At 36.1% G+C, this 14,524-nt stretch overlaps 1 protein-coding gene across 1 annotated transcript in view; it reads left to right on the forward strand.

Moving 5' to 3' along the window:
• The window catches only part of LOC135216297 (bridge-like lipid transfer protein family member 1), a 183,064-nt gene that overhangs the window by 91,891 nt on the left and 76,649 nt on the right, over nucleotides 1-14,524 (forward strand). The window contains exons 5-6 of the mRNA XM_064251466.1: nucleotides 3,291-3,560; nucleotides 3,750-3,932. Coding sequence (XP_064107536.1) covers nucleotides 3,291-3,560; nucleotides 3,750-3,932 — 453 coding nt within the window. The remainder of the gene's footprint in view (nucleotides 1-3,290; nucleotides 3,561-3,749; nucleotides 3,933-14,524) is intronic.

A 14,524-nucleotide genomic window follows, 5' to 3' on the forward strand; every position in this document is an offset into this window, starting at 1 on the left:
AGACATTCTTATTCCCCAGATGGAATAGAGAGCTTTCTCATGTGAGGTATCCCTTTCCAAGTATTCTTACACCCCTAGTGCTGGGTGGTTTACACCTTTCTCCTGGATCTCCTGGATTTTATGTACTAAGACTCAGTCCCTAAAAAATTCTTTCAATGTCAAGGCTTTGTTCCAGTTCTGTGAGAGTTACCTAGTTCTTCAGAGCTGTTTAAGAATGTTTGTGAGCTTAGTTTCAGAGGAGGTTCACTAAGGTCATCGTACATGGACACCATCACAAGCGAACTATTGGTTGCTTAGGAGCAGGTGATTGGCTAACTAGTGATTTTCTTCTTACTGTTTATCCTTGAGCTCTACAACACCAATATGCACATTGACTGATGTGTTGTATATCAAAAGCAATCACTATGTACAAGACATGCCTACATTAATTCTATAAAAAATAATTCAAGCAGAGATGATAGGTTTAGATTAAGTTATGTTTATTTATACTGCCTAGAAGTCTGGCAAGCCTTACTTAATGGGTTGATGAATACATCTGTACTGCCTTGTAAAAGATTACAACTTACAGTAAAAAAAAAAAGCTTGTGGATGTGTTAAGGATGTTAAAGAGGGACTCACCTCTGTTTCAGCAGAAGTAACAATAGCCCCATTCTTTAACTCTCCTAATTTATCTTGTATTTGAAGTAAGGGGGAGTGATTCTATAGATCTTGCATAAATGTCCACACCATAGGCCTCTGCATGATGATCTGCCTTTGGTTTGGGAGGGGTCAATAACAGCTGGTTCAACTGGCGCAACAAAACAGTCATAATAAAGTTTTCCTACTTGCCACACATGTGGAGACCCCTAAGAAGTTGGGTTGAAAACAGATTTTGTCATAGGAAAAACTATTTTTGGTAGCTGCTGTGAGTCCTCAAAAGAATTATACTTTCCTGGTCCCCCAGGGCTCCATAAGACAGACCAACCAATCTCAAAGAAATATTCTTTAGTAGTTATTCTCATCCAATTGGTGGATGTTGGCACAGTCATAGACCAATATGGACTCAAGGCAAGACAGATCCGTCCCTTGCCTACAGCGAATGTCTTGGTTTTGAGTTTTCCCTTCATGTTTCTGACACAGGTGAGGCCACATTTTTTTATAGCATAGCTACTGTTCATCCTCAAAGGAGCTTGCGGAAGAAATCGACAAGTGACAAAATGGCCTAGCTCTTGAAAGTTCATCAGATTCAGGACAAATGACCAGCCCTGGTTTGATGATACGTGTAGATGAGCTTACTTTGACAAGCACCAAATTCAACATGTGGAGATGAAATTGTTCAAATGAAAACTACACTACAGTATGTATACCTATAGAGAAAATAATGTTATCCCTATAATCATAAATTTATCTATATTTATGACATTGGAAATAAAAAAGTTTAACACTACATGGGAACTGTTATGTTGAGTCTGAGAGTATGGATAATATGAACATGACTGCCTCATAATTAAAATTATTAATAATTAGAATTATTGTACTAAATTTATATAAAATCAGCATCTCAGAGATTTTAATTTGTTTGTTAAAGCTAAAAATACAAAAATGTACTTTTTATATGTCAGTTAATAAAAAAGAGAAGCATCGTAAGAAATATTCGTAGTGGATGTGACTTCACTACCAGAGGAGTATATCTGTTACAAGTTTATCCACTTCAATGTATTCCCTTTAACACTTGAAGAAACCCTTGCTATTGAGGATAACTGGGGAACTTTTTGTGTCACAAAACTAATTTACTTTAATTCTAAAGTACTACAACAGAAAAATTAACCATTACTATACGGGAGGGCTGTAAGTCATGGTAATTATTTGTAACCAAGAAGTCAGGTTAATATAATTTCCTCCTGCACTGTAATCTCGAATTATCTACCAATGTTGAAAAAGTCATTGACTAATAAGTTTCGGTAACAAAGTTATCTAAATATTGCTAATCATAGCTTTGTTAGCCAGGAAAAACCAGCACCTCACCAATGGCATAGCTCCCTAGTCCTAACTCATCACATTGTGGCTCCCAATTTTTGCAGTCATAAGCCCACCCCTTAAAATTTTAAGGAATTACCTAAAACTTTGAATTTCGTTTTTAAGATTATGCACTTAACTTTCCTCAGTAGACATCTCTGACATGTTGACTGAAAAAGCTCTCGGAAGCAAAACTCTGGAGCAAATAACTGGGGTGTCTGGCTTGTGAGACAGTCCAGAGGGTAAAGGGGAAAAATGGTCGACCTATACACTGTTGCCACACCTGTGCAAGAAGGACAAAAACAAAACTGAGGCTGTTGCTATAGGCCAGGGACGGAGCACTCTTGCCTATAAGAGAATTCTTTGAGATTAGTTGGTCTGTCTTATGGAGCCCTGGTTGGACCATGAGAGTTATTCCTTTGAGGATGAACGGTGGCTATGATATAAAAAATACCAAATATAGAAATCAAAGAGAAAAGATGAAATAAATCTTTTGCACTAATCTATGAAGTGTGATTATTGCCTATGTAAATAAAGGGTTAGGAAACAGTCTCTGAAAACATAGGATTAGAGAGGGCTGTGGTTTGAGTGAGAAGAACAGGCACCATAAACAGCATAAGTTGCATGCACATCATAATCAATAATGCTTAATGAAGTCATGGTAATTGTTACCAGCCTGATGGCACTACACCTGGATAGCTCTGGAGTTGGTCGCCTCCCAAGTAACTGTTCAACGTATGTAAGATGTATGAAAATAGCATAAAAATTCTTTGTTTCTGCATAATTCTGTTGAATACTGGAATTATAGCATGATCTTTAGAATTTATATTAATTATTTTTATAACTCCTGTGATGAGTTGAAAATTCCTTTTCATAAAAGGTTGCATTTTCAACCAAGAACAGTGTGGTAATTGCTTGTCAGCTGTAGCATACAACATTAAAGTAGCCAACCAGTGTGATGAACCTACTATTGTAGTTTTGTGTTTTGATATGACATTTCTAATTCAAATAATTTTTAATTCCCACTTTTAGCATATATAAACTTTTCATAAGAGTTACTGTCTGTGATTGGCTGATATATGTTGTGATGTACTTAATTATGACCATTTATTTTAATTCTGTGTAGTCATTTATTCTAGGTTTTGGTGTACTACTCTAAATGTTTGTTAAAAATGATTGTTTATGTTAGTTGCACACGCAGCTGTACTCCACTGTCTGACCCAGAACTAAAGTTCGCAGATTGAACATGGTAATTTCTTAAACTTTTTTTTTTCATGGCATCTTTTTTTCTCCAGTTTTAGGTATTTCAACAGGTCAGGATGCACGTCACCACCGACATTGGCAAGGAGTTTTGAGTAGAGTATCTGGGCTGCGCCTCACAACGCTACCCTTGCCCCTCCCAGACTCAGGGACTGTCCTTGGGGGATCTTTGGAGTTACATGGAAAAACAATCTCCCTTGCCTGCTTCCATGGAGTAAATTTCAAGAGCAAATCATGGGCTCTGTTTAGCCTTCAGGAGCCTTATATTAACTTCACATCAGAAGTTCAAGACGTCCCTGGTGACCGTAAGAAATTATATTTTTTCAGCAGATAATTTACATGGAATTTTTAAAATTTTGTAGTATACATTCCCGTGATATCATAAACTTAATCACATACTATTAGACAAAAAGTGCACTAAGATAGTAAAATGAGATATATGCAAAAAATTCATTATTGCAAGAAATTATCTGATAAAAATGTATTTGTTTCAGCTCCTCGGGATACCCACATTGTTCAGAACCTAACTTTCAGCCTAGGAGTCATGGAGCAGACTCATGCACAGCATGTCTCTATGGCTACTGTTTGTCGTATCACTAGAAACATGGTCTTCCCTCCACAGTTTAGAACAATACAAGAATGGTTTCATTATGCTTTTTGCACTTCTGAACTTGATAGTAAGTACTGATTGGCCTGCACTGAATTGCATTTTTTGTTTAATTTAGAATTTAGATTTTAGACTTTTACATTTAGCTGTAAATCAGTTGCATTGGCAGCAATTAAGCAAATTTCAAGGTGATTTATGGTGTTATATGGGCCTGACATATTAGAGGTGACTTAGGCTATATCATTATGTAAGTCCTAAACCCACTCTTAAGCTGATTCAAGACTGGAAAAGATGCAGTATCATCTCTCTAGCATTATCAGATATTAAACAAAATTCCATCATCTCATCAGATCACTCAGGTTTTCCCCCATTATGTATCCGTAGGGAGGAATTGGGCTTGAGAGTCATATCAAGAGTACTTACGTCAAAGCTGAACCCCAACTATAAGTACGTTAGAGAACCATCTGATAGAGCCCCAAATAGACCTAGACTGCCAAAGCCGCTTGAAGTTCGACTAGCCAGCTCTGTCAGGGAGGTGGGATTACTACCCCCTGCAGTAGCTGAAATTTCGCCCTCAAAGTTTCCTCCTTGGAATAGGCCACACATAGAAATCTGCCCAATTAGGGAAAGCAGGAGCAACAGTTCTGGTGATCAGTTGAGGGCAAGTTTCTTGGATCATGCTTCTGAACATGGTGATTCTCATCATATATATACTGATGGCTCGAAGGGTTCTGATGGTGTTGGTTGCTCTGTAGTGACTAGTGATAATATAATTAAAAAGAAGCTTCCATCTAATTCCTCTGTTTTTACAGCTGAACTGCTGGCAGTTTTGACTGCTCTTAAATATGTTTTTTATAGTTCTTGTACTAACAAGGTTTTTACCATTTTTACTGACTCTTTGAGTGTTTTATCTTCTCTCAAAAGCCTAGTCTCTTGCCACCCTTTAGTGCAAGAAGTACAAGATTGGTTTTATCTTTTAATTAATAGAAGAGGATTTTCTGTTAGGTTTTGTTGGGCTCCGTCCCATGTTGGAATTGTTGGGAATGAGCGAGCCGACGCTGCTGCTAAGGCTGCAACTAGGCTTAGGCACATTTCCAACATGGGCGTCCCTGTTTCCGATTTTAAAAGTACCATTCGATTTTATTGTAGAGACCAGTGGCAGGCCCACTGGTCTACTTTAGATAATAATCTTAAATTAAAGTCGATTAGGCCTTCTGTTCATCCTTGGCCTCATAGCCGGATGGATAGAAGATCTGAGATAGTTTTAGCTAGATTACGTATTGGTCACACTAAATATACTCACGGGTATCTAATGATGAGTGGAGCGGATAGGCAGGTTCCTCGCTGTTCCACTTGTCATGTGGATTTGACTGTGGTGCATATTTTGGTGGAGTGCCCTCATTTTGAAAACAAACGTAGAGCTTGTTTGCTGGCAAATAAGTCTCTTGCCGATATTTTAGGTGAAGGTGCTCAGGCAGAGCAAATTATGACATTTTTAAAAAATATTGGTCTTTTTTATGAATTTTAATTTTTCTCTTAATTTTTTTAGGCTTCTTGTTTGGTTTTTATGAATGAATGATTTGTATGTTAATCGGTTGTGTGTAGGTTTGTTTGTACGACAGTGACTTTTATTCTTAAAGATATATATGCGCTGAATGGCCCCTCGGCTCCGGCGCTTGGCTATGTGCCAAAAATTTTATAATCTAATCTAATCTAATCACTACCTTAACAAGAAAACCACACTCATGCCTCAGCTAGGCTAACACCGGCTACATGGTCAAGCTGCAAAACTGAAATATAACACCTAAGAGAGGTGCCATTAAATGGTTGTCGGCGCCATTAATTGAAGCTTGGTGCCATAAACTCCATAAATTGCGGTTTCGGTTAATGGTGGTTTTCGCTTATCAGCACTCTGCTGAGAACGGAACCCCTGCCAATAACCGGGGACTGCCCATAACCATAACTTTACAAAGATTTCATGAAACAGTAGTAAGTTTGGATGAAACTATAGATTTGGATATTTACCTACTATTTCCATGCCTAGGTTTTTTACTGTAATGCCTTTTACTAAGTCATTAATTTGTTCCAAGACATGCATTCTAAGTTGATCAGACCCTTTTAAAAATTACCTAGACACCCTATAAACCCCTATTAGCAACCCCATAATATTGCTAATACTACTTGTACTTTGTATAGTAATTACATGATGATAGGGTACATGCACACTATAATAAAGTAATTCAATAGTTAAACATTTTGCTGTCCTTTTATGATAAATTGCCTATCAGTGGTATGATATTAAATCCTGTTTTGAGCCTCATATGTACGTACATTCATAAAAATGTGAAATATACTTGAGTGGAATAAGCTGTCGAGCAGAATAATGGTTGGTATAGCTAATAAAAAAAAACTTCACCATAAATCAGAATGTATACCAGTCTCCATGAAACAATAAGCTTCATATATGTTGACAAAATGCTTTTTTATAATTTATGGTGAATTTATAAAAATAAAAATTTATTTAGAATGAATCTTACATAGTACTGTTAAAGTTCGCTTACATCTCTGTGCCATTAGGTGCAATTAGCATTTAAAAAAAATTTGAATTAAGTTTGGATAACCCCTTAGGACTGCGTCTGCAATCACCTGTTTTTCCATCAGATGGTTTCAGAATATAAACATTCTAGTCAGAATTCTTCATATCTTCTGCTTCTACAGACGTGTGAGCAGAGTTGTTATATTCTGATGATTTCTAGCCAAATTTCACCTGTACGTTATTGTTCTTGTTTTTTTTTTTTTTTTTTTTTTTTTTTTTTTTTTTTTTTTTTTTTTTTTTTTTTTTTTTTTTTTTTTTTTTTTTTTTTTTTTTTTTTTTTTGCAAAGATGAAAGCATTAGACTGTATAGAGTTTGGAGAAACTGCATGTTTCGGTTTTGCAGCTTGACCATGCATCCGGTGTTAACCTAGCTGAAGCATGAGTGTGACTTTCTTGTTAACCCTCTTACGCCGAATGATTTATTTTACGCGACTTTTTTGTTCTCCCGTGTGCCGACTGGACGTATTTTACGTCGACTTACAAAAGTTTTTTTTTAAATTCGCGGAAAAATACTTATAGGCCTACCAGCCTAAAACTTTTGAATCACGTGCCTTGGGGGATGCTGGGAATTCACGGATCAAGGTGTTGTTTTGTTTACAATCGTTATGCAGGCGAGCAAGTGCGAATTTCTTTCTTGCCGCACTAAAAAGTATCTGTGACACATCTCGGAAATTATTTCGTCACTTTGACATAATTTTTGTACCATTGTAAATTAGCCGTTACATGAAGTATTATATATGAAAATGTGCGCATTTTTATGTAGAATACAACAATAAAATACTCATGATTGTAGCTTTTATCAGTTTTGAGATATTTTCATATAAATAACGATAATTGCCAAAATTTCAACCTTCGGTCAACTTTGACTCTACCGAAATGGTTGAAAAACGCAATTGTAAGCTAAAACTCTTATATTCTAGTAATATTCAATCATTTACCTTAATTTTGCAACTAATTGGAAGTCTCTAGCACAATATTTCGATTTATGGTGAATTTATGAAAAAACTTTTCCTTACGTCCGCGCGGTAACTCTTCCGAAAAAAATCATACATGCGATTGTGGTAATGTTTGCACCATTTTAAAATTAGCCGTTATATAAAGTTTTATATATGGAAATGTGCGCAATTTCATGCACAATACAACTAAAAAACAAAAACAACCCATGGTTGTAGCTTTTATCAGTTTTGAGATATTTTCATATAAATAACGATAATTGCCAAAATTTCAACCTTCGGTCAACTTTGACTCTACCGAAATGGTCGAAAAACGCAATTGTAAGCTAAAAATCTTATATTCTACTAATATTCAAGCATTTCCCTTCATTTTGCAACAAATTGGAAGTCTCTAGCACAATATTTCGATTTATGGTGAATTTATGAAAAAAATAACATTTTCTTTATGTCCGCGCGGAAACTCTTCCGAAAAAATCATACGTGCGATTGTGGTAATGTTTGCACCATTTTAAATTAGCCGTTACATAAAGTTTTATATACAGTGAACCCTCGTTTATCGCGGTAGATAGGTTCCAAACCCGGCCGCGATAGCTGAAAATCCTCGAAGTAGGGACACCATATTTACGTATTTATTTAACATGTATATTCAGACTTTTATAACCCTTCCTTTACGTAGTACTGTTAACAAACCACCCTTTAATATACAGAACACTTAATGCATGTACTACAGTACCCTAAACTAAAACAGGCACAAATATTAAAATGTTAGAATATTAAAGTATAAAAAAATAAAGATTGTTACTGTACTCACCACGAAAGAAGTTGAAGAAAAACTTGAATGATGATGGCGATGAATTTGCTGCACAGTAGAAATGATGATGATGAAGCTGATGATGTCTTCTACTGTGCAGCCAATGATAGTTACGACGCTGACGCTTCCGACACTCCGAGTTAACGATGCTTTTAAAAAATGCATACGATGATAAAAATCCTTTATAGTTTAGCACAGTATATTAATAAAAATAAGTTTCTGGTTAGATTACAACAAAAATTTTGAGGTTATGATGATTTTCGACACTTTTTATGTCATATTTTTCTATGTTTTTTAGTGACGCCTCATATTCAGAACTAGTTTCCGAGCGAATGAATACTAGCTTGGATGCGCAAAGTTTATAACAATCCAAAAGCGCAAATAATGAAAAGATCATTGCTTGTTTCTAGTAATAATAACAAAACTAAGTTTCTGGTTAGATTACAACGCAAATTCCAAGTATCCAAAGAGAGACATTACGTATTCAGTAATTTGATCAGAGAGAGAGAGAGAGAGAGAGAGAGAGAGAGAGAGAGAGAGAGAGAGAGAGAGAGAGAGAGAGGCGTCTTCCGACGCTCCGAGTTAATGACTTTTAAAAAACGCATACCATGATAAAAATCCTTTGAGGTTATGATGATTTTCGACACTTTTTATGTCGTATTTTTCTAATTTTTTTAGTGACGCCTCATATGCGGAACTAGTTCCGAATTCGAGCGAAGAATACTAGCTTGCGTTTCATGTTCGATTTAATTTTACTACGTATACTGAATTATCGTAAGATCACATTCTCTTTTCCTGTTTTATTTCTTTCTGTACTGAATTATATGTCATATGTAATGCAATGAACCATCAGTAAGAGCAGATATTACTAATTATTAATGGAATTAACGAAATATTTGGGGTCTTCATATATCACGGCTATTTTCGAAATTTCCGGAAAATCCGCGATATATTTCTTTTATAATATATACATACGTAATGAAAAAAGTCCGCGAAGTCGTGAATCCGCGATGGTCGAACCGCGAAGTAGCGAGGGCTCACTGTATGAAAATGTGTGCAATTTCATGTAGAATACAACAAAAAATAATTGAAGGTTGTAGCTTTTCTCATTTTCGAAATATTTGCATATAAATCACGATAAATAGAAAAAAAACCACGTTCGGTCAATTTTGACTCTACCGAAATGGTCGAAAAACGCAATTGTAAGCTAAAACTCTTACAGTCTAGTAATATTCAGTCATTTATCTTCATCTTGAAACAAATTTGAAGTCTCTAGCAAAATATTTAGATTTATGGTGAATTTAAAAACAAATCTTTCCTTCCCTCTGCGCGCGGATTCTCCGCCACAAATCTCCGAAATGCGTACGTACCATTCTCGGAATATTTGCTCCGTTTCATATTAGGCATTTCATAGAGTTTTATATATGAAAATGTGCGCAGTTTCATGTAGAATAAAACGAAAAATATTTGAAGGATGTAGCTTTTCTTATTTCCGAAATAATTGCATATAAAAGATATATATATAAAAAAATTCGACATTCGGTCAACTTTAACTCGTCAGATATGGTCGAAAAATGCTTTTGTAAGCTAATACTCTTACAGTATAGTAATATTCAATCATTTGTCTTCATTTTGAAAGAAATTGGAAGTCTCTAGGACAATATTTAGATTTATGGTGAATTTTTGAAAAAAATATTTGTTTACGTCCGCGCGTTACGAATTCATGCATTATTTTGTGATAATATTTTCTCTGTGTTGCTTTTATTGTTTTACAATGTGTTATATACCAAAATGATTGCAATTTAGTGTACATTACAACGAAAAAAAAGTAACTTGTTACCTTTAACCGTTTTGCGCACAGCGCAATTTGAATACAATTATATATGAAATTTCGTTTTTGTGCTATCATATATCGCATTATTTATATATGATAATGATATTTTTTTAATTTCTGATGGTTGCATACTAAACTTCAGCCAATGACAAAAAAAGGAGCCAAAAATGAACTCTTAATCTTGAAAACTAAGCGCGCTGTGATTTTTTGAAAAAAATATTTTTTCCACTTCCGCGCTCACTCTGAAACACCTCCAGCACACGGGAGACATTTTTTTTTTACCGCTTCGGCGTAAGAGGGTTAAGGTAGTGAGTGATCTGATGAGATGATGGAATTTTGTTTAATATCTGATAATGCTAGAGAGATGATACTGCATCTTTTCCAGTCTTGAATCAGCTTAGAGCAGGGTTAGGACTTACATATGATATCGCTAAGTCACCTCTAATATGTCAGGCACTTAAGCCTAATTGTGAAGTTGAAATACCTTTGAATGTGGTATGTTGTTCTCAGCATTAAAGCTTGAATACTGCTAGAGTAATACTATATATGCATGCTAAAGCATTAGTACACATATGTATATATATATATATATATATATATATATATATATATATATATATATATATATATATATATATCTATATATATCATGATATATATATATATATAATATATATATATATATATATATATATATAATATAATATATATAATATATATATATATATATATATATACAGGCAGTCCCCGGGTTGACGACGGGTTTGGCTTACGACGTTCTGAGGTTAGGGCACTTTTCAATTATATTCATCAAAAATTATTTCCAGGGTTACGACGCATGTTTCATGGTTATGACGCCTACAAACGGTGATCTGGCAGATGAAATATGACACCAAAAATGCAAAATAATAAATATTTATTTTATTTTTTGTGATGAAAAATGCAATAACAATAAATAGTTACATAGTTTTCAATGCACCTAAAGCATTAAAAGTAAGGTTTTCTTAGGATTTTTGATGATGTTCCAGCTTACGACGATTTTCGGCTTACAACGCGTCTCAAGAACAGAACCCCCGTCGTAACCTGGGGACTGCCTGTATATATATATAATAGTATATATATCTATATATATATATATATATATATATATATATATATAATATATATATATATGTGTGTGTGTGTGTGTGTGTGTGTGTGTGTGTGTGTGTGTGTGTGTGTGTGTGTACTAATGCTTTTGCATGCACATGTAGATAGGCCTATATGTACACATATGTATGTAGATATATGTTATTGTGTGGTATCACTGTTTTGTCTGCTGTGTACATTCCCATTCTATTTTGTAAGCTATTTTATAAGGCATATAAGTAAAAAAATCAACTTAGGCTACTGTGAGGGATATTCAATTAACAAAATTAAATTTCAGGTAAGTTTGATGATAGACAGACACAACCACTGAAAATACCTTTATTACAATAATTTTCAATTTAAACTTATAAATACCCTTTACCACTTATCTTAATTGCACAAGAAAATTAGTTTAATGACATCAGTGCCTTGGGCCAAAACATGCCTATCATCCCTTTTATCAACAACTCATTTAAATATTAAAACAAAAAACCTTAACAGCATATCATATCAGTAACTACAGTAGTAGTCCAGTGGTATATTCTTATCAGTAAAATAATTCCTACTTGAGGCACTTTTATCTATTAACAGTTTGCAATGGTGCTACTACAGCACACAAGCCACTATGCTGGGCTCACACATTGGGGTCTTTAGGAAGTATCGGTGGATATATCACTCTATAACAGATATAACATCCTATTGCCACTGTCATCATATAGTACATTTTATAATGATAATATGTAAGTAGTTACATATTACTCCTGCCGAGGCAGTTTCTTGATGAAGCCTCAGGCATGTAACCTCTCCAAAGAGACTAACTTCCAAGGATTTTGAGAGGAATGTCTTTTTCCTTTTCTCATCTCAGTTGTAAGTAACAGAAACAGTTTTGTGTAAGTATTTTTTTTTACAGTTGCCTCGAAATGCCCAAAATTATATTAGGTTTTTAATTATTATTGAAGTTTCCCCTTAAGGGGTCTTGCTTCTACAGCCTTTTTTGGATGTCAGTTCCATGTAAAATTTCCCAGACTGCTCTCAAGTTTTGCTTCAGTAGTGTTCTGGCTCACATTCTAAGTGGAAAAATTTACACATAACTGATATTTCGAACTCCCAGTTCAAGTAGGCTGTCAGTAAGCCATGAGAAGATTTTTATAAGTGCCTGGCAAAGGGCTAAGGCAAATCTTTGGTAGTGTTGGTTCTCAGGGAAGGATACTTTGTACCTTTTATTTCTTTTATCCCCTATCATCATCCTGATATCCTTCTCTCCACACTGTTCACACAGAAGTTCAGAGTCTTTCAGTTTCTCCTGGTGGTTTTTTGGAAGGGCAAAGGATAATATTGTCAACAAGTAGGACATGTACTTCCACTTCCACTTCCCGGGACACCTGCAGAATACATGTAGGACAATTGACCCACCTACACACACACAAACACATGTACTCACCCAACTCCAGATACTCCGGGCTCTGCTGTGCTGTCCACCGGTGAAGGTCGCTGAGACACCAACAACAACAACCAAGAACCACAACCCAACAACCCAGGACAACAACGCAACACCCAAGGACCACAACTCAACAACACAGCAAACCATCAAAGAAGGAACACAACCATAACTCAACAACTAACAAGGAATACAACCACAACAAAAGACCACTGCACAATCACCAACACAAAAAGGCAACATACACACCCACTAACAACACCAAGGAATCACAACAGCTCACCAACAACAACCCTTAACAACTCGCAACCACACCAAGAAACCACAACAGCCTCCAACAACAACAACAGACTCCAACAATAACAATAACCCTCAGCCACAACAACTCACATATAACCCAACAGGAACTCACAAGCACAACAAATCTAACTACACAGGCACAACAACTCCAAAGCAACAAAATCAAATTTAACATAAACTTAACCAGAAAATCAATAACACACAACTGATTTTCAGTGCCCCCAACACTATTCACAGACCGCTGCCAACACTACTGATCTTTACAGGCTCTGCTTAAAGACTGACTGCAGCACAGAACTCTAACAACTAACTCCAGCTACACCAGCAGACATCTCAGAACTCACCAACAGCCAATTCAATTGGTAACTGTCCACACAGCAATTTCTCTCTCTCTCTCTCTCTCTCTCTCTCTCTCTCTCTCTCTCTCTCTCTCTCTCTCTCTCCTAACCCGTAAGAGGTTACACACTTGTAAACAAAGTTGACTCCCTCAGGTTACAAAAAACTGAAAATTATTTTTTGGTTAATCAATGCAAAATGGTCCCAAAAGAAAGAAAATAGCATTTAAAAGGCACTCAGCCAATATTTAAAGGTCCAAAACCAGAAGTTTGCATTAAGGGTGCATCCCATTTTAGCTTTTTTCTCCCTTAATCCTCCATTTTTGTGAATAGGACTTACCTGGCAGCTATATATATATAGCTATAGTCTCTATCGGTCCGGCAGATTTTTCAAAACTCGCAGCAACCGCCGAGTGGTAGGTGCTCGGTTAGGTGGTTAACAACCCTTACAGGGTGGTACCTGGAATCATTCCCATTTTCTATTCCTCAGATCATCTCTGCCGGTTGGACTGACAACATCTTTGCTAGTCGGCCGTCAGGTTTTTCGCTCGCTTCCCTCTGTCACTGTTTTTTTCTGCTGATAATCGGTGACGTATTCTGTGGATTGGCAATCGCTTTTGGGGCTTGTTTTTTGGATTATTCTTTTGATTGTTCTTTGATTTACGATGTCTCAGAAACATTTTCGAGTGTGTGTGAATGAGGAGTGTAAGGTGAGATTGCCGAAAGTTTCGGTTGATCCTCACACTGTTTGGGGTGTAGGGGATTTGAATGTGCTTTAGATAAAAGATGTAAGGAATGCGAGGTTTTGGATGAGAAGCAATGGTTGGAAATGAAACGCTATGTGCATAGATTGGAGTTAGATAAAGTAAGAAGGGCTTCTAAATCTAAATCTAGGTCTGGAAGTGATGCTAGTTCATATAGACCTTTCTAATCCCTCAACCCCTGTAGTAGTAGAACCTGCTCCTGAGACAGGACCTGTAGCTACGTTGGATGACCCTCAGTACGTCAGGCAGTGAGGCAGGCAGAAGGGAAGGCTGCAGTGAAAGATAAATAGGAATATTAAGCAGTGTCAGGGGAAACTGTGTTTCCAGCTGCCACTGCTGAGAATTTAAGGGCCTCTAAGGACTTTAAGTAGTGGCGCTTAAAGACTGTTGAAGATTTCCAGCCTGTATATTTCTTAAGATCGTCAAAATTCATATGTTGAAAATAATTGATAGATGTGGCAACTGCCCTAACATCATGAGCCCGTGGGAAGGATTCCAGGTTGG

This window comes from Macrobrachium nipponense, chromosome 6, assembly GCF_015104395.2.
Source record: "Macrobrachium nipponense isolate FS-2020 chromosome 6, ASM1510439v2, whole genome shotgun sequence".
NCBI classification, from domain to species: Eukaryota; Metazoa; Arthropoda; class Malacostraca; order Decapoda; family Palaemonidae; genus Macrobrachium; species Macrobrachium nipponense.